This window comes from Aethalodelphis obliquidens, unplaced genomic scaffold (genome assembly GCF_003676395.1).
Source record: "Aethalodelphis obliquidens isolate GAN/ISIS:26980383/991018 unplaced genomic scaffold, ASM367639v1 scaffold5, whole genome shotgun sequence".
Lineage (NCBI taxonomy): Eukaryota > Metazoa > Chordata > Mammalia > Artiodactyla > Delphinidae > Aethalodelphis > Aethalodelphis obliquidens.
The window spans coordinates 48,535,586-48,555,454 of NW_020837949.1; the positions used below are offsets into that span (position 1 = coordinate 48,535,586).

A 19,869-nucleotide genomic window follows, 5' to 3' on the forward strand; every position below is an offset into this window, starting at 1 on the left:
CTTTAACCGCGATAAGGGAGCCCCGCTAGGGCAAAGATTGGCTGATTGCTTGCCAGCAACTTCTGTCAGGTTCAGAGTATGTTAGATATGGCATCCTTGTGGGGACAGATGCTAGAGAAGGGAACCCTTCCAGTGCCAGTCTGTTTCAAATAATAGGGGAAAGGAATTATAAATTCCAGAACCGTTGGAATACAAACTTGAGTCCGTGTTCCAAGTTGTAGGCCATGGTTTGAAGCCAGAGGGACCATTCTCGCTACAGGGAACTGAAAACAACTTCTACCCCTCCATATCCCCCAACACACGTGTGGGCCTTCAGGCTAAAGCCCACGGAGCAGCGCTTCCCTTCCCAGCTCCCGCAGCCCAGGAACTATTTTCACTGCTCAGCCTGCCCTCCTGTTATCTGAAAGGCCAGCATAGGGCATTCGCCTCAATTCCTCCCTGCCATTTTCAGGACCTGAGTATTGGATTTGTTTTGGAGGCCAAGGTTTTTGAACTCTCAGACTAGAAGAGGCAGTTTGTAATCACACCCATTTATTGTTTCTGTATGCACATACAATCCTTTTCACTTCCAAAATAAAAGCAGACACAAAAGCCTGAATATTCTCTCCCCAAACCTGTGGGCTAAATAGGGATAACATTTAGTTTTGTGATTTCCCTCCTTTCTAGGCATCAGTAAAGACTGCTTAATTCTCAACGCCTGCTAATTATTTAGTAAGCGTCCTATTTGGGGGCGCTAAGGCTATTTAAAGAAACCCAGCCTTTTAATTTTAAAAAATACTAATAATCACTGGTGTCTTCTCTGGCTACAAAAAAAAAAAAAAAAAAAAAGGAAACAGCAAGCAGGCGTATCCAGCCCGTTGGCAGGCAATTACAATTAGGAGTGAAGGTTTCCTCCAGGGTTAATTTTTCTTAATGAAAATCTAAGAGGTCGATATTTGGGACACCCTGGGCTACGGTGAGGGTGCGGATAAGGCGGAGGAATTTACAGAGAAAGGAAAATATTAGGGAGGAGGGGGCCGAGGCGGCCAGGACCGGCCACGTCGGAGTTCATTGTGTCGGCCACTTCCCTCTTCCGGCGCGGGCCGAGGAAGGGGCACCCGGTTGGTCTCTGCGCGGCTTCGCAGCCTTATTCTCGGGGAGAGCCTGGCATTTGAGGGTCCCCACCTGGGATAGGGGTGTATCAGGGTTTGGGGGATTACTGGAACAGTTGGGGAGGATGAAGGCAAAAAAGAAGATGGAAGCGACCGATGCCGCCCGCCCGCCCTCGCCGCCAGGGAAGCGGGCTAATGAGAAACACACTCTTGCAAACACAGTGTTCGCACGTGAATTTAATTACCCCGTTTTTAGGAGTCGCCTCTTTCTGTTCGGGTTTGGAGTAGCTTTTTGTTTTTGTTTTTCAATTAACATCCAGGCCGAGGCCTTTTAATTGACCTCTGAAAGACTCTAAGGGGTAAGAAATACCTTCCTCAATTTGGCCAAACTAAGGAACGGGATTAAAAGTCAATGCCCTGTGCCCCTCCCCGTTTTAATTTCTAGCCCTGGACTTGAGCTGCGGCCCCTCGCTTCGGGCCTTGAAACTCTGCCGAGCCTCGGTGCGGGTGGGTAACCGAGGCGGGCCCGGGATAGGAGCCGGGAAGGAAGGAGCCCTGCAGGACTCATACGGGGGCCCGGAGGCCAACCGCTCCGGTGCGGGCCTCCCTGCTACTGGAGCCGCGGGATCTCTTAGGCGGGTCTGCCTTTTTGCCATCGGGCTAGCCTTTCATTGATACTGCCTCGTGCTTTTTCGCAGCTCAGATTCAGGGAATGCGACGAGGCCTGCAGAGCTCAGCGTTAGGGCCTTCGAGGTTGGAGCAGGGGGCTGGGCCGCCTGCTGCGTCCGCCGGGGTGGGGGGGGCGGTGGGGCGGTGGGGGATAGTGATTCCGGGCTGACCACAAGCAGGGCGCGAAGGGCTCGCGTGTGCGCGGGGTTGGGGCCGAGTGCGCGTCACAACCAGGTCCTCAAGCCCATCGCCTCAGGGACGGCTGGCCACTCCCTTTCTGGCCGCTCCTCGGTCGGGCCCTCGCTGGAGGCGCAGCGGCGAATTTGGTTGCTGTCCGGGCGTCCTGCGCTCCAGTCGGGCAGATTCCGGGGACCCACAATAGGTGCTGCCCTGTCGGCGGCCCGTCCCTGACTAGCGCCCTCCGACAGGGGCGGTGGTGGCTCAGTTCGGGACGGATACTGCGTTGAATTTGACTTTTCTCGACCGGCCCCGGGTAAACTCGCATCTCCTGGGACCACAAGGATTATTTACAGGGAGCTCGCCAACCAAACACAACAGTTTAATTTAACCTTTCCAAGTCCTCGTAAATTTTTACAGCTGGGAGCCACGACGAGTCAAACGGATCTGTTGGTCGTTCCCAACTTCCCACCAGCCTGTGTGGCTTCTGAAACAATAACTCCTTATGAAATATCATAAATATAGATTTAAATACAGTAGAGCGAGAATGCGATTTGGCTGCCTTTTTATGGCTTCAATTATTGTCTAATTTTATGTGAGGGGCTCCGCCGGCCGCACTCGCACGCGGGACCCGCGCCTTGCTGATGGCGTGATTAATTGTGATATAAAATAGTCCGCTTAAGAAGTGTGTGTCTGGTGGTGGCGGTGGGAGGGGAAGGGAGTACAGCGGCAAGGCCAGATTTGATCTTTTAATCTTCGTTGGCCACAATTAAAATAAACCCGATCGTGGAGCGCTGCGATCCCTTTGCATAAAAACATATGGCTTTTGCTATAAAAATTATGACTGCAAAACACTGGGCCATTAATAGCGTGCGGAGTGATTTACGCGTTATTGTTCTGCCGGGCGGGCACGTGACGCGCGCGGCCAATGGGGGCGCGGGCGCCGGCAACTTATTAGGTGACTGTACTTCCCCCTGGTGCTACAAAGTTGTTACATGAAATCTGCAGTTTCATAATTTCCGCGGGTCGGGCCAGGCCGGCCGGGCGCGGGGCACGGCGATGGCCACCACCGGGGCCCTAGGCAACTACTACGTGGACTCATTCCTGCTGGGCACCGATGCCGCGGATGAGCTGGGCGCGGGCCGCTACGCGCCGGGAGCTCTGGCCCAGCCCCCGCGGCAGGCCGCGGCGCTGGCGGAGCACCCCGATTTCAGCCCGTGCAGCTTCCAGTCCAAGGCGGCGGTGTTTGGCGCCTCGTGGAACCCGGTGCACGCGGCGGGCGCCAATGCGGTGCCCGCGGCAGTGTATCACCACCATCACCACCACCCCTACGTGCACCCCCAGGCGCCCGTGGCGGCGGCGGCGCCGGACGGCAGGTACATGCGCTCCTGGCTGGAGCCCACGCCCGGCGCGCTCTCCTTCGCGGGCTTGCCCTCCAGCCGGCCTTATGGCATTAAACCTGAACCGCTGTCGGCCAGAAGGGGTGACTGTCCCACGCTTGACACTCACACTTTGTCCCTGACTGACTATGCTTGTGGTTCTCCTCCAGTTGATAGAGAAAAACAGCCCAGCGAAGGCGCCTTCTCTGAAAACAATCCTGAGAATGAGAGCGGCGGAGACAAGCCCCCCATCGATCCCAGTAAGTGTCTCCTCCCTCCAGACCAGCCACCGCCTCCACGCCGGCAACCCGGATCTGCCGGCCCACCAGCTTTCTCCGGAACCAGCCTTCGCCCGCGCTGGGAGCCTCATGAGCAAAGGCCGGGAGCCAGAAGTTGCTGTTTGGGAGGCCTCGGATGGGGCCCCAAGTCCTGAAAGCAGTGACAAGCGGGCGTGCCGGGCTCCGGGGGAGGGGAGGCGGCTGCTGCCGAGAGAGGGGGCGGGGCAGGCGCTGCGGGTACGAGCCAAGACCCACCGCCCCTTTCCTTGGCTGCCCGGGACCAAGACAGAGATACTTTGGGAGATTCTTCGAAAGCAGCGCGGCAGAGAAAGTCTTTTGTGCGGCTAGATTGTCCGGGAGCGGCGGCAGCAACTGCAGCCAGCCGGGGCAGCCTGACCCGGGACGCTGGGGAAGACTGCCGATTCTCTCCACTTCTTGCTCCAGCCAGGGGCGGTGTAAATCCTGCCCAAGATGTGGCTGCAGGCGACCGGGACACGAGGGTCCCCATGCTAGATTATTCAAATAAACCCGAGAAGTGATCAACGGTCTTGGGGTGCCTAGGGGCGCCGTGCCGGCCTGCCCAGCTCCCACGGCCTTCCAGGGAGGTCAAAATAAGGAGTGGGGAGAGTAGTAGAAGGAAAGCTGGGAAGGGAAGATAGTCAGTGAGAGGGAGAATAGAATATTAATCTCACTAAGGAATACAGGGCAGAGTGGTTTCCCCCTGTGTGGCAAGAAAGAGATCTGTTTTCAAATTTCACTTCTTACACAATGTGCGGAGAGCGGGAGGAAGGAGAGGAGGGGACCGGAGGACAGAGGAAGAGAAAGGAGGGCCTCAGAGGGGAGGAGGGAGCCGAGGTTTTACGGCATGCAATTGTAAGTGACCGTCCCTGCGTCTCTGGGCCAGGGTTCCATTGTGTTGGAGGCTCGCCTGCCTTCCCTAACCAATTCAGCAGCGTCCTGAACTTTGGCTGAAGACCACAGGAGTTTTCCTAACCCCCAGCGGAGAGGGGTGGGTGTGCTTCTTCTCCTCCTAAATCCCTCCTATCTCTCGCTCCCACGCAGGTAACCCGGCTGCCAACTGGCTCCATGCTCGCTCCACGCGGAAGAAGCGCTGCCCCTATACAAAACACCAAACGCTGGAACTGGAGAAAGAATTTCTGTTCAACATGTACCTCACCAGGGACCGCAGGTACGAGGTGGCCCGACTGCTCAACCTCACCGAGAGGCAGGTCAAGATCTGGTTCCAGAACCGCAGGATGAAAATGAAGAAAATCAACAAGGACCGAGCAAAAGACGAGTGATGTGGCTCAAGTTAATTTGAAAAGAGAGCGAGCTAGAGAGAGAGAACTGCCCGTCCCCTTCTCCTACCCCCACCCCACCCCGGCCTCCACCACCCCGCAGAAAGCGGCTCTAAATTCCAGGCCTCATCTCCCCCTGGCAAACCCTGCTCAGGCTGGTTCCTTGGCCTGCCGCTTTGATGGAGGAGGTATTGTAAGCTTTCCATTTTCTATAAGACAGAAAAAAAGGGGGGGAGTATTAGCGCTGATGGCTGTATGTGCTAGCTTGTGTATATTTTTAAAAAATCTACCTGTTCCTGGCTTAAAACAAATAAACAAACAAAAAAAACCTACCTTTTTATAATGCACAAGTGTTGACGGCGGGCTGTATAGTGTTTAGTCTGTGTAGTTAATTTAATTTGCTCTTTGTGCGGCAGAACGATCTGCCCAGATACTTGAACACTGTGTTTTATTGTGGTAATTATGTTTTGTGACTCAAACTTCTGTGATGGGTGATGCACCCGTTGTGATTGTGAAAGCTAGAATTCGATTTGAACTCAGGTTGTTTATGAGGGGAGAAAACAGTTGCATAGGGGTATAGCTCTGTAGTGGAATATGTCTTCTGTATAACTAGGCTGTTAACCTTTGATTGTAAACTAGCTGTAAGGATTTCCCAGTGAAATAAAATTTTTTAAAAAGAAAAGAAAGGGTTCTCCTGGACGCATAGATTCACGGTTTTCTCCATTTTTGAAATGCGGACATTTTAGTCTCTACATGCTCTATAGACCTGTCTTGTCCATTGTATATATATAATCCACATATTAAAGAAAAAGTAATCAAACAAGTTTGAATATTGCTTTTGCACCAAACAGTGAGGAAACTTGGAGCTATACGTATGTGCAGAAGATTACTACCTATGGTTTACGTTTAATTTTAATTGGGGGAAAATGAATGCTTATTGTAATGGAGTTAATTTTATTGATAATAAATTATACACTATGAAACCGCCATGGGGCTACCGTAGATTTGTATCCTTGATGAATCTGGGGTTTCCATCAGGCTGAACGTACACTGTATAGTTTGCAATAGTTACCTCAAGGCCTACTGACCAAATTGTGTTGAAATATTTAACTTTTTGCCAAATAAAATATTGATTCTTTTCTAATTTTTGCGGGTCAGCTCTTTGCACCTTCTTCTCCGGGACAGGGGAGCCTGGGTAGAGTCTGGGGTGGGGGGCGGGCTGAAACGGAGGAGGACAGAACCTCAGTTTAGTCTCTAGCGGGCCTTCGGGAGCCCAAACCTGCAGCAGCCAGGCTCGGACGGGCCTCAGCTCTGCCTACCAGGCCGGCTGTCTGGCGATGAAGGCAGCGGATGAACGCTGGATAACAAGGGTCGGCGAAGCCCTGCTCTCGGCTTTGTGTCCATTTGCGAGACTGCGGGGAGGCCTCAGAGAAGTCGGGCTGGGGTGTCGCGTACGGGTGGCCAGTGGCTGGGAACGGCCACTCTTTCATCTTGGAGCCCCAAGAGTTTCCCAAACCGGATCCAGAGCGATTCCGGGGGGCCTTCTTCCCTGGCAGGGGGAGGGGGGGGGGAGCTGGAGTGGGGGTGGCGGCGGCAGGACCGAGAGCTGAGGATCTGGCTCCTAAGGAATCTGCCAGGAGGGAAGCTGGAGCCCGGCCGCCCCAACGTGGCCGCGGGCACGGACGGTCGGGGGCTCTCAGGGGACTGAAGGCCTCCGCCCCCGCGCCCTGCCAGGCCTGCCGGGGGCCCCTTCTGGGCGCCGCCCCGCGCACCCCTCCCAAGCACAAGTCCTGACAGAGGCAGAGCCCAAGCAACCGACCAGCCCCAAGCGCCATAAAAGAAAATGAGGGCTGTTACCGTTTATAGGGTGTAAAGGGCTGCGGGGGGAGCGGCCACAACTTCGGAGGCCTGAGCACCTTCTAGATGTGGAGGAGGGTTCAGCCTCATCTCCCCCTTTTTCTTTTCTCGCCTTACCCCCCCCCGACCCCCCGCGATTTCTGCGAAGTTGTCGCAGAAGTTATGTTTGGGCTCGGAAAAGGGGAGCCTGGGCGCCGGGGGATGGGGCGTCCCCTCTCTCCCAAACCCACCCTGCCGCCAGGTTGGGACGCCCTCTGTTGTTGCAGACAGAAGGAACTTCAAAGAATGGGCAGTAAGGGTGTGCCATAAAGGCCGGGTCTGCGAACTGTCTGGAATTCGGCCCTTAATGAGTTTACAACTGTCCAGCCCCAATTAAGATTTTCCACCAAAGCCCTTTCATTTGTTTGCTCTGTCTGCCGCCGATAAAGCGGCTGCGGAAACAGCTCACTTTTATGGGCACTGCCCTCTCGGCAGCGTAGATTCCGGGCTCCGTGCAGACCCCCCGGGGATAGGCCCTTGCCCAGCTTTGGGAGTGGGACGCCCGACCCGCGGCGGCTGCTGGCGAAGTTCAGGCCGGGCGGCTTGGCTGCAGTGTCAAGGGGCGGCCAGCAGATGGCAGTATGGCTCCACGCAAAAGGCGCCCGCGCCGCCATCTCCCGCCGCCTTGACTCTGGGAAGTTCCTAAGATGTCGACTTGATGCAAGCTTTTCCGGAATGGGAGACCCAGATTTGAGCGAACGGTGGTCGTATATTTTCGGAGCTGCTCACGCCTGGACAGAAGCCTCGCTGGGAAACAAAAAGGCAAGCGGCGGGGCCTCGCCTGACCTGCACCACTCCCGCCCTCTTCTTCCCCATCCCGGGGGCCTAGCGCTGCGGGGCTGCAGCTGTCCGGCTGCTATGGGGCAGTAGCTCCAGGCGCGGGGACCGATCTAGGGTCACAGTACCGAGCCCAGGACAGGCCTCGGGGCATCACGACGACGGTCGGAGAACGCGACTGACCGGCGGACAGACACAAGGACTAAGGCCTACAGCCCATGGACCTGGTGACCCCCCCCCAGAGGGTGTGCAGAGGGCATACACGGTGGCCAAGGGTCCTACGGCGGCCCGAGAGAGAGACCCGAAGTCTGCGCCCCGGTACAGGGTCGGGAGAGCCAGCACCCGCAGGCGAGCCAGGATCCCGGGACTAGGCCGCCTTAAAAACGTGACAATAAAATTAGGCGGCTGAAAATTGGGCATAAAGGCATTCTTGGTAATTGTCTGGTGTGGGTATGGCAGGATGGGAAATCCCGGGAGAAAGACCAGGAACTGCTTTAGTTATTCTAAAATAAATGTGATCTTTAAAATAATTATATTAACATCCCAGCTCAAGGATAGAAGCGCACGTGGTGAAAGCCTCCCTTGCTTTCTCTCGCCCCCGAATTTCCTGAGCAGTGGAGGCACTGAGGTTACTCTGGCGTCCCCTGCTCAGGAAGCGAGGAGGAGGAGGGAGTGAACCCCAATCCAGGCCCAGCCTATTCTCGACCCTGGGCGGGGTAACACGCCTCAGAGCCTTCCAGGAGGCGGTACGGAGCGCGGGTGCGAGAATCAGCCCCGGGTGCAGAATGGTTTCAGAGGGAAAACGCAAAAGCAAACAGGGAACACTTCGAAGCACTCCCGAGCCCTGTGAACACACCACGCAGTGCATTTATTTGGGTTGTAATAATCTCCATCAAGCCCACCAAATGTTTACAACCTGCATCTCCGCGCTGTACACGCTGTAAAACCGGGGACTGGGTTTATATCTCTCCTATCTCTCTCTCTCTCCGCCCTTTTCTGTTTATATACACACGTTGGTATTACAGACACACGCCTTCATTATATTTCCTTATATAATACATAAAATTTCACAGCCTCTGATGAAAGGGTTTTTTTTTTTTGAAAGGGGTTTTTATAGCTTCCCCAAGAGCCGCCCGTGGCCGTGTATCCAAGCCGCAGATACAAAGCTCGATTTATGTAACTACAAATAAATGGCGGAGGAGCAGATCGGTGGCGACCGCTTCTCACCACCGATCACGGAGGCTCCAGGTAGGTGCAGGCCGGTCGGGAACTCTGCTTCGTGGACTGCCAGGCGGGGCCTCTCTTGCCCTTGGCCTGCCGGTGGCTGGGAGGCGGCTCTCCCCTCTCGGCTGCCAGGGAACCGGTTCCCTCTGAGCCACGCAGACAGGACCCCGAGCCAGGCGGAGCTCCTTTGCACTTGTCAGGGATGAATCCGCCCCCGCGCCGCGACGGAAGACTGCGCACTAGGTGGAGAAGAGACGCGCAGCCCGTGAGACGGGTGCGGGTGGAAAAGTTTACAGAAGCAAATCGCCAGCCGCCCGACTCCCGGCAGGCTCCATTCGCTGACCCAAAGCTGGGTTTACCTTCTTAGCCGGATTTAAATATTGAGGACTGTTTCGGAACGAGAAGCAGGGGAAACACTCTCTGCTTGGTAGGTAGGACCCCAGCTCCAGGAGAGCGCTGAGAAAATGTCTTTCAATAAAGACAGCTCGGCTGCTTAGAAACTCGCCTTCTCGCGCCTGCCCCAAGTCGAGCGTCAACGAGTATTTCTGTGACTATTATCACATATAACCCAGTGCAGGTATCTCTCTTCAGCCAAATAAATAGAAAACCAGAGGCTCCAGAACACGCGATTCAAGAGGCCATATTGAAAGCCTGCTTTTGTCTGGCCTTTTCGTTTTAAAACCCCGCTGCAGAAGGCAAGAGGGGAGAGAGAAGCTCAGAAACGAAAGGGAGGTTTCAGCACCCGCGGGACTCGTCCCAGTTGGCTGACTTGGGCCCAGAAAGGCCTAGGCCTTGCCGGCAGTATCTGGATCCTCTCTGGCCCAGGAGGAGGTTCAGCGCGTCCTGCCAGGACGGCTTGGACCTGCGCCGGACAAAACCCGGGCAGGGGTGAGCCTATGGTACAGGCTCCCAGCCCTCTTGGCTGGGAACGCGTTCTTTCCTGCTCTCCCAGAAATCGCTCCCCCACCCCCGGTCTGTCGGGTCGCCCCACGAAGGCAGGTTCTACTTTAACCGCCATCGCTGTCGGCTGCTGCAGCCACCGGAGTCTAGACAGACGGCGGCGGCGGGGCCCGTTCTTTCTCTTTGCGTCTTGCTCCGTGTCACCCGAGGAACAATTTATTGGTCTAAAGCTGTCTAATTCCGCCTCTTTGATCTCCTAGCCTTCTTGTTTGCTTGGTCTTCCTTTAACTTTCTTAGGCTTTTATTTCCTGCCAGAAAGTAATGCTATTCGGAATATTTGGTATTTTCTTCTCTTCCAGTCTTACCCCACCATTCCCCAGCGGAGACACACCATCATCCTGGTCCTCCATAAAGGCCATCCCTGGATATTGCCGCACTAGGGCCCCTGTGCCCCCAGGGGAAACCACCAGGCACCCACCTGCCCAGACAGCCCCCGCCTCCCCACCCACGCCTCGGGCAGTCCACTAGGCCAGAGCTCGGGCTCCGTTGCATCCAAGCATGAACGCTTCTGCCACCTTTTGTGCTTCTGGGACCCCCTGAGAGCGTGCGGTGAACAGGGGCGGCCTGGACCCTCTGAAAGTGATGGGAAGCGTTTTGTATACAAGGAATCAAACTCTATAATTCAGAGAATTTCCGGGGCAATTCCATTGTGAGGTCGGGTTTATGGTGTGCAATAGAGCTGAGCAGTAAAATGCGTACTGACCTGACTGCTGGGCTTCCATCGAAGCCTGGGCAGTTTATGAGGCGTTTAGGGGAAGGGTTCACCCCACCACCCTCTAGGGAATGGTGGGCAGCAGGGCATTCTGCTGCTCCGACCCTGCGCAGAGGTTGGAGGCTTGGGAAGGTAAGCGCCGAGAGTTGAGGCCCTGGGTGGGAGTGAGTGAGACTATTTTGAGCTCCAGTCTTGGAAAGGTAAAGCCAGTCCTTGGAAAGGTGAAGCCGCCAGAGCTAGGTGGCCTTTTGGGAAAGGTCCCCCTATTTGTTTTGGGGGTCTCCAAAAGAAATGGAGATCTATAGTGGGCTGCAGTCCCCAGGCGCCCGGGCCCGCTCTCTTCTCCAAATTGGCTCTAAAGCATGTATTGCTCGCAGGCATCCAGGCCCATGAGGAGCCAGTTGAGGCCCAGGGGTGGCCCCAGTGAAAGCTACCAGAAACCTTACAGCACCGCTGGCACCTGGAAAGTGTTGGCCTGAGGTTCCAACAAGCTGGGGGAAAGAGACTTGGTTTCCCTTGAGCGACGGGGAACCAAGGGTTGCAGGGAGGACAAAAGAGTGTCCGGCCATTTCTTAGGCTGCCAGAGGCCAGCCAGGTGCCCAGGAGAGAACGCACAGAGCCTGCCGGGCCAGAGGTGTCCAGGAGGGGGGGGGGAACCTCATGTTAATAAATCTGCTGGCAAATGAGGCTCATTAATAGATAAATATTTCACTGTTTCCTTTAGGGCAGATAAACAGTGCGCTGCCGATTAAGGAAAGGAAGCTGAAAGACCTTGACTTTATTCCAACCACATGGTTCCAGTTTGCGGTGGCTTTCTCGCTGTAGCTGAAAGCGACGCTGCGCCTGCCCCATCTGGATCAGAGTCTAAGTCGGCCTCCGGCCCACTGGACCTGGGAGGGGGGAGACACAGGCAAAGAGTCGATTTTCCCAGAGCCGAGATTTGCCCACCCGGCCACCGTGGGGCGGGCGGATACTCGGAGTGCAGAGACCCTCCCTGGGCTGCATCAATGGGCAGAAAGAGGGGCAGGGAGGACCCGCAGGCTTGGTCCAGCGTTCGGTAATAAGCAAGAGGGGACTGCGCCCGGCCGGCTCCGCGCGACCTCTGCAGGCCAGGGGTCCAGGTTGGCGGCGGGCTGAGCGCCCGCGCGGAGCCTCAAGAGTCCTTTTCCAGCAGGACGCGCCAGGCCGGCCGGGCGCGGACAGATTCGTTGGCCACATATTTGAGCCTCTTCCCCTTCCATTCTAGGCTGCCGCGGGCCCCGCGAAGCGAGACCACCTGTGAGGGCTGCTGAGATTGGCGGAGGCGATCATGTGGGCGGTCACGTGCTGCGGCGACCTCCGTCCAAAAGAAAATGGGGTTTGGTGTAAATCTGGGGGTGTAATGTTATCATATATCACGCTACCTCGTAAAACCGACACTGAAAGCTGCCGGACAACAAATCACAGGTCAAAATTATGAGTTCTTCGTATTATGTGAATGCGCTTTTTAGCAAATATACTGCGGGGGCTTCTCTATTCCAAAATGCCGAGCCGACTTCTTGCTCCTTTGCGCCCAGCTCGCAGAGAAGCGGCTACGGGGCGGGCGCTGGCGCCTTCCCTTCGACCGTACCGGGCTTGTACAATGTCAACAGCCCCCTCTATCAGAGCCCCTTCGCGTCCGGCTACGGCCTGGGTGCTGACGCCTACGGCAACCTGCCCTGCGCCTCCTACGACCAAAACATCCCGGGGCTCTGCAGTGACCTTGCCAAAGGCGCCTGCGACAAGGCAGACGAAGGCGCGCTGCACGGCTCGGCCGAGGCCAATTTTCGTATCTATCCTTGGATGCGGTCTTCAGGTAGGCGAAGCCGCTAGGCGGGCCGGGTGGGCGCGCGGGCTGGGAGCTGGCAGCACAGGGCTGGGAGCGCGGGGCTGGGAGCGCGAAGCACGGGGCTAGGAGCGCGGAGCGCGGAGCAAGGCGGCTGCAAGCCGGCTGCCCCGTGACTCTTGGCGGCTCTGCCTTTCTGGTTTTAATTAGAGCCAAGGCGCCTTAGCGTGGAGAGCTCATAGCATTGTATGTAAATGAGGCTCATAAAACTTTTTATTGCCCAATTAATGGGTTCGATCCTCGTAAATTTATTTAACTCCATTTGCCTTGGAATTTCAACACTAAGTTTGTTCGCTATTCTCTTCTCTCTCTCTTTCTCCCTCCCTTTCTTCTCTCTCCCTCCCTCCTCCTTTTCCTTTCAGCCAGGCTTTTTTTTTTTCTCAAAAGCAGGGAGAGCCAAACCCTTAGGGCCCCTCACACGCCCCAGTGCCAGGGGCCATTTAAAGGCGGGGATGGGTGTGTGGGAGTGGTGACAGAGAGCCGGAGTTCCCTGGGAAGGTCCGGGGTTGGGGGCGCGGGCTAATGGGGAGGGCAGGCGCCCCTGGAGTGCTGGCCGCCGGAGAAGGTCTCCCTTTTGCCTAGCTAGGCGGGGAAGCGGCCCGGCTCTCCTTTGAATGGCAAAAGCGCAGCATCTCCCACTTGCCCACACTCTATATTTACAATTTCCCTTTGTCAGGGGGAAGCAGGACATTGTGGAAGCCTAGCCGGCTGGAAAGGGCGGTTGTAAAGTTAGGATTCTGCGCCTTCCCTCCTCACAGAGCTGCCTGCGCGTCTGGCACCGCAGTCGGGGTCTTCAGCTAACACTCCCGCTCCTCCCCCAGCTCAGTTTGGGGACGCGGGGCGGAGGGGGGACTCCCGCCTAGGTCAGGGCCGGGAGGAAGGTGCGCGCTCTGGAATGGCGGCCTGGCTAATGCACTGTCCTGTCTGTGTCCCTGTCGCTTGTCTGTCCGTGTGTGTGTGTGTGTGTCTGCTCTCAGGGCCGGACCGAAAGCGGGGCCGCCAGACCTACACGCGCTACCAGACGCTGGAGCTGGAGAAGGAGTTCCACTTCAACCGCTACCTGACGCGGCGCCGCCGCATCGAGATCGCCCACGCGCTCTGCCTCACCGAGCGCCAGATCAAGATCTGGTTCCAGAACCGCCGCATGAAGTGGAAGAAGGAACATAAGGATGAGGCTCCGGCCGCTTCCGCCGCCCCCGAGGGTGCCGTGCCCGCCGCCGCTGCAGCCGCCACCGCCGACAAGGCCGACGAGGAGGACGACGAAGAGGATGACGACGAGGAGGAGGAGGAGGAGGAGGAATGAGGGCTGGAGCCAGGGCCCTGGCTGCACCAGACAGTCGGGAAAGTGTCTTTAGAGACTGATTTTATTTACAAAAGTGGAAAAAAATAAAAAGAAAATGTTAAAAAGAAAAACACCCTAGTCCCCAACTTGCACCCAATCTACCCCATTACCCGCTCCGGCTCCCAGCTTATTTGGACTGAGCAGCCACCTAGACTGGGGCCCCTTGGGGATCCCCTCTGCCTTCGAGGACCACCCCCGAACAGACACCCCCAATCCCAGTCCCACCAGCTTTGCTCTGGCACGGTTAAAATACTACCTAGCACAGGCCTCGGGGAGAGGCACCCCCAAACTACCTATGGGCCCAGCCCCAGAGGGCCTCCACTCCCAGGAAGCCCAGACACGTCCCAACACTGTCAGACACCCAACACCTCCCCCATACCCGCAAGGACCTGACTCTCAGTACTACCTACTCGCCCCAAACTACCTATTTTGTGCTGGCTGGCTCGCCTGCTACCTAGTGCCGAACCCTCCCCCCTCCACAGCCAGGCCGCTGCTGCTTCCAGGCTAGCAGTCTTTGGGGTCTCTGAGACTGTGCTGAGAAGGCACTGGTGTCCGGGGACCAGGGCATTGGCTTCTATTTAAATGGAAAAATAATATATTTATTCCAAAGCATTCTAAGTGTTGCAATCTAGAATCCCTCCTTCTTTGACCTGGGCACCCCATGTTCAGGCCCATCACCCCCTATTTCTGGAAGGGAGCATTCTCAAGCTAGCTGAAGGCCTCTGGGTTCGCAGAGATGCTCCCAGCCTCCCTGCCCCTCCCTTGGCCCCTGTGTCCTGCTGTCCAGCCATGTTGAATATGTACACCCTGACTTTTCCTACAATAGCAAATATTGTATATTTGAACAAGATTTTTTTTGTCATTTATATAGTCTTGGAGCTCATTTGTAAGGCAATGTCCTGACTTGGGAAGGATGTGTTAATGGGGTGACTTTGTAGCATGGTGTGTTGTCTTGACCCAACTCCATAGCGTGTGGGGAGGGCAGCCCTCCCCAGCGCCCTCCATCTCCTGTGTTGTCCTGTGTCCCCCTCATCCCTCTTGGCTCTAGCCTGGGCTTCCAGGAACAGGAAGGTACACTTCCTGTCTTGCCCAGTGAACAGTGTTTTATGTAACAGAAAAATAAAGATGCTCGATGACAAAGAAATGTGGACCGCTTTATCTAGGGGGGAGGGGGCCTGGGGACGAGAGGGTGAGCATGAGTGGAGAGCAAGCCCTGGCTGTGTCTATGTGGCCAAAGGGTCTTTGAGACAGCAAAAATGGAAGAAAGAATAGGGTCTATGTGCTGGGTGTCACGTATTGGTGTATACACCTCGAATCCCTTTTCACGTGGACTTTTTATGTGTAGATTCATATAGGTGTGTGTACCTCTTTTTGCATGTGTATTTCTGTGTATTTTTGAGTCCATAATTGTATGTATTTCTTTGTCCATAGTTGAGTGCAGGTGTTTTTGTGTGTAAACAATTGCAGGTATTTCTTCGTCCATAATTGGGCGCATGCGTTTCTGTGTGTCCATAATTGTATATGTGCATTTCTCTGTGTGGAGATTTTTGTCCGGTTTGCATGTGTGTGCAAACATCTTCCAGATCCCTTGAAAATGGAATCTTCGATTGATACATTATATTCTATGAACCTCCCCCAAAACCTCCATAAATTCCATGAGAGAATCCCAAATCCACCCTTTCCTATAAGGCTATAGGGCGGGCTTGGAAAGGGGTATTACCCTACAATTGATTCCGAATTTTCCACGAGCCCTGAACCCGACCCCAGGGTAGGACGCGGGATTCAGGGCCTCTGATATAGACCCCAAGCCCACATTCAGGCAAAGCGAGGGCGCCCCAGGGCCCAGCACTGAAGCTGAGGGGTATGGGAAGGGGCAGGGGCCGCAAACCCGGCTTCGAAACTTTGGCGCGGGCGTCTGGATGAGAAGGATTGAGGGGCTGGGGAAGGGGCGAGGGGTGGTGGGGACAGCGCAGAACAGGGTGAGCTCGGCGGGCGAAGACCTCGACTCCTGTCTCCTGCTTGGGTTGGGCCCACTTCTTATTACTCTTAATAAACCCCGGCCCAACTGGGTCTGTAAAACCTGCGGCCCCAAGTCGGGGCGGCCTCGGTGGTAAGATGGCGCCGGTGTAAGAGCTGCCTCCTCTTAGTGATGGGAAAAGGGTCATAAATCCGTTGTTGTTTATGAAAATTTACAACTTTGCAATACAACTTTATGAGTTGTTCGGCCCTTCCATTGGCCGCTGTCGGTCATGTGGATGGGAACCGTGAACATGAACTTTTTTATAATTTCCCTTGCGAGAATAGAGCCGCATTCTTTTCCTCCGCTCCGTCCTGCCTGCTTCGGCGCTCTGCCTTCCAGCCCGGCTCGGCTGTGCTTTGTCCGGCGATGGCGAGCGAGACGAGGCCCCGGCCCGGCCCGGCCCGGCCGCTCCCGCTGGAGGTGGGGCTCGTCCAGTTCCCGGCGCCGCCGCGGCCGCTTTGCAACTCGCAACCTGGCTAATTTCCTGCGTCCTCTAGCACCAGGAAAGAGGACAATTCGTCTCCCCGGGCTGCCCAGGCGACAGCTGTCAGAGGGGCAGGAGCTTCTGGGAACCGCCATCTGCAGGTGAGACGTGTGGGGAGACAGGAGCAAAGGTTGTGAGACGGTAGCCGGCACCGGCGGCAGTGGGAGGGGGCACCCAGGGCGGCTCTGAAGAGGGGCATACTCACCCTCACCCACCCACTCACCCGTTCACACACGCGCCTCCATCACACACTACAGCCCGCACTCGCCAACACACACACACACACACACACACACACACTCACACACACCCTCCCTCCCTCTCCTCTTTCGGGCTCACCGTGGCAGTGAATGCCTGCTTTCCTTCTGTGGCACAGCGCCCTGGCACGGGGCAGGAACACTGAGGTTTTCTTTCTCCCCTTCCTCGGCGACCTCGCAGAGCCCAAAAGGAAGTGGCCCTGCACCCTGCATTCCCTGCCAGCCTCCCGGGTTTGGATTTTTTTTTTTTTTATAACCCAATTGGCAGGATTGAATCCCCCAATAACTGGAGACAGTTCCCGACCTGGGAAGCTGGTAAGAGGCGGGGGCAAAGTGAATTCATCGACAGGGGTTTTATCAGCATCAACACAGCACCTTCTATTCCGTGGGAACTGGTTTCTGGAGAGAAAAGTAGACTGAGGGAAAAAAACAAACAAAAACTTACTAATTCAGCCAGGGTCCTCTGCTGAGTGCCTGCTTCCCTTCACGCGGTTTTCCGATGAGAGAGGTGTCTGAAGCGCGGGGAGAGGGAATAGGTTCGTGGGTGGAATTCTGTGTTGGAGGAGAGGATGGGGTTAATTGGCTGGGTGTTGCTTGGCGGGAAGTTTCGGTGCAGAGGATGTGGTGGTGTTATTGCGAGTGGCAGGGGCCCGCAGCCAAGGTTGAAGGAAGGACGCAAACCGAGTCTGGGCGATAGGGGACCTCCTCCCAGCCACAGCCACCTCGGCGCAGCGGGCTGGCTGGCGACCGCGCGCTGCCCATCTCCGAGAGCCGGGGGAGGACTGTGCAGCCGCCTGGGAGGAGGCGCGGAGGGTGCCGCGGGCGTGGGCTTGACGAAGAGCGGTGGCACAGACCCAATTTGACCTGGGTGTACCTCGATCAGATTTGTCCCGGGAGCTTCCTGGGACAGCGACCAGAAATGAACCTGAGGTTCTGGGAGTTCTTTTTGTTTGCTTTTTGGTTTTGGTTGTTGTTGTTTCCCCACCTTAAGATGATACCTTGGTATGCACTCTACAATTTATAAGGGCCTGTGGACGTCGGGAACGTCCACCCGCGCTGGGGGGTGCGCTGGGGCGGATAAAGGCGCATTTGCATCGCGGGGCCGTGAGCTGCTTGACTGCGGCTGCCGCGAGCAGATTATTTATTGCGACCGCGCCGGGCGCTCGCTGCTGCCACGCTGTGGCCGTCGCCGGAACCGACGCCAGCCGCAGCCCCGAGTCGTGCAGCCTGGCGCGACTGCTGCGCGGGCCCCTCAGAGGTTCCCAAGCAGCCCGAGGAGAGGGGGGCGAGGGAGGACCTCAGGGGCGGCCTCCCAGGGCCTGACTGGCCGGGAACCTCCCCCGCCTTGGCCACCCCTGACCGGAGCTGGACGCCCGACTAGACTCGAGTCCTGCCGCCACCCCAGCACCATGGAGACTGGTTGCACAGGCCGTCTGGCACGTCATGGCTGCTTCTCTCCAAACTGCGCGTCCCAAGGCGCCCCGGGGGCGCACACTGGTTCGGGAAACGCGTCCGCTGTGGGATTTTGAAATCGGAGATAGCACTCGTAGTCCTGAGGCCTGCAGGCCTGGCTGGCCCTGAGGAGGATTGGCTATGGCAAGGAAGGCGGGCTTTGGCTCCAAGCGAAGGCCTGTGACAGGCAGAGGCCGCACCTGTGTGCTATGGGCTCTGGCCTGGGCTAGCGGTCCCGACGGACGCAGTGGCCTTCAAGGAACCCCCCAGCAGGCCTCTCGCCAGACCGGCGGAGGTCGAGGAGCTCAGTGGGCAGCCCCGGGAAAGGGTGAATTGTAAGGCTCTGCTTGCCATCCCGTCCCCCTCGAAGAGCAGCTGAAAGGTGAGTGCACTTTCTGTGTGGCTTTGACCTAGAAAAGAGTCCTGGTGGCCATTCTCACCATCCCAGGAGAGGCTCCCTCCAGAGTCTGGGGCTTCTATTCTTGCGTGAATGGCGCGCTCTCTCTCTTCACATATATATATATGTATGTATATATATATATTCATACATATATATACACACACACATATATATATATTCATACATATATATATATGCACCTAATGCTGCTTGGAGAAATAAACTGGACGGCTGTCAACGTGATATGTACCAGCCTTGGCTAACACGTAGAGATTTCAGTTTAATATATTTTTTCCATCTTAGTTTCTATAGAAGCTAGAAATATACTGTTTTTTGACTCTTAGCTGAGAAATCAAATTCTTTCGTTGACTGGGACGATGATTAAATCGAGAATCCGGGTCAAACCATAACAAATACTAATAACAGTAGTAAACTGCCACCAGCCCCAACACCGTGTGGGACCTGGAGGAATGAAGCAGAAATTATGAATGTAAACATTTATCAACATCTCCAAATGATCATTTTCATCTTACATGATAATAACTTGCTTGAAATCACCATCATCTGATGGTCTTGTTAAAGAAACAACAACTCAAACATGATTCTCTTCTAACACAACTTTTTTGTAAATCCCTTTTTAATTTTTAACTCTTGAGTTTTCATTTTCACCTATCAGATCCTTTCCCTAAAGAAATTCGAGGACAATTTAAAATTACGTCCTCTCCTGCCAGGCCCTTATTTTTATATGCAAAGAAGAAACCTTCCCAGCTTCGACTGATTGGGGCACAGTCAGAAGGCTTCTGGGTGCAGCCCCCACTGGGTGGGCAGCAGCCGATTTCGAGGATGCACCACAGTCTCTGGAGAGGCCAGTCATAGCCCAGTCCTTTCCCAATGTTTTCTCCTTGGGGGAAGTGAGGGGAGAAATCGAAAAGCAAGGAAGAGATTAAGGAAGTCGTTGCCAGATTCCTAGGGGGGCCTTGCCACACCCCCCCAAGTCCTGAACCCCATCAGCCTGCATTCGCCAGTTTTACAGATCATATAAACACCCTCTGGAAATTCAACCAAATCACATAAATAAATCGTTCTTCAGGCTCCAGAGAACTGAGCATTTTAAAGATAATTCAAGGGGTTTTACAAGCCTAACAAATACAGTTGTAAAAATGCCATTGGAAAGATATCACATTTACAAAATGAGATTGATCCACGTGCTATAAAAGTCAACTATCTCAAAGGAACACCTCAGGCAAGAGAGCGCAGCCCAGGACAGGATTTTCCTGTCCTGTTTGGGGAAGGCCAGGCCTGGGGCTGCAGTAAAAGCAATTCAGAGAATTTCTGGAGCTGGTGAGACAAACTGTTTCTGGTCCTGGAGCAACTGTGGGTGGCAGGTCCCCCAAAATGTCCCAGAAAGGGCAGGAAAAGGGACATCCCAGGACAGAGCCCATGGACAGGTGACCCAGAAGCCAAGCACATCCATCATTCCCGCGGCCTTGGGCCCGCGGAGCTGCCCTCTGTGCCCGGCTGGGCCAGGGACCCTGGGTCACCAGCACCTCTGAAATGAGGACAGAGACTCCACATCTGGATCTGTCTCG

General features: G+C 55.5%; 2 protein-coding genes and 1 long non-coding RNA gene across 5 annotated transcripts; 2 read left to right on the forward strand and 1 right to left on the reverse strand.

The window, feature by feature from the left end:
- The first annotated feature begins 2,672 nt into the window (after window positions 1-2,672).
- Window positions 2,673-6,036, forward strand: HOXA9 (homeobox A9). Its single transcript, XM_027102327.1, has 2 exons — window positions 2,673-3,576; window positions 4,657-6,036. Exons 1-2 carry the CDS (start codon window positions 2,997-2,999, stop codon window positions 4,893-4,895), a joined length of 819 nt encoding a protein of 272 aa, XP_026958128.1. The 5' UTR covers window positions 2,673-2,996; the 3' UTR covers window positions 4,896-6,036.
- Window positions 6,037-7,377: 1,341 nt separating this feature from the next.
- Window positions 7,378-14,025, forward strand: HOXA7 (homeobox A7). 3 transcript variants are annotated; one of them, XM_027102339.1, is made up of 4 exons: window positions 7,378-7,998; window positions 8,671-8,813; window positions 11,708-12,295; window positions 13,303-14,025. In XM_027102339.1, exons 3-4 carry the CDS (start codon window positions 11,917-11,919, stop codon window positions 13,626-13,628), a joined length of 705 nt encoding a protein of 234 aa, XP_026958140.1. In that variant the 5' UTR covers window positions 7,378-7,998; window positions 8,671-8,813; window positions 11,708-11,916; the 3' UTR covers window positions 13,629-14,025. The 3 variants fall into 3 exon arrangements, with proteins under 3 accessions (XP_026958140.1, XP_026958142.1, XP_026958141.1); XM_027102341.1 differs by lacking the exon at window positions 8,671-8,813; XM_027102340.1 differs by lacking the exons at window positions 7,378-7,998; window positions 8,671-8,813 and adding an exon at window positions 8,826-9,216.
- Window positions 14,026-16,206: 2,181 nt separating this feature from the next.
- Window positions 16,207-17,184, reverse strand: LOC113618303 (uncharacterized). The gene is made up of 2 exons (XR_003431959.1): window positions 16,511-17,184; window positions 16,207-16,266 (listed from the first exon to the last, which is right to left on the reverse strand). It is a non-coding gene; the product is annotated as an uncharacterized LOC113618303 (long non-coding RNA).
- Window positions 17,185-19,869: the final 2,685 nt, after the last annotated feature.

Coding starts and splice junctions, on each gene's coding strand:
- HOXA9 (XM_027102327.1), top strand. CDS start 2,997: ATGGCCACCACCGGGGCCCTAGGCAACTACTACGTGGACTCATTCCTG. Junction 3,577..4,656: donor CAAGCCCCCCATCGATCCCA/GTAAGTGTCTCC, acceptor GCTCCCACGCAG/GTAACCCGGCTGCCAACTGG.
- HOXA7 (XM_027102339.1), top strand. CDS start 11,917: ATGAGTTCTTCGTATTATGTGAATGCGCTTTTTAGCAAATATACTGCG. Junction 12,296..13,302: donor TCCTTGGATGCGGTCTTCAG/GTAGGCGAAGCC, acceptor GTCTGCTCTCAG/GGCCGGACCGAAAGCGGGGC.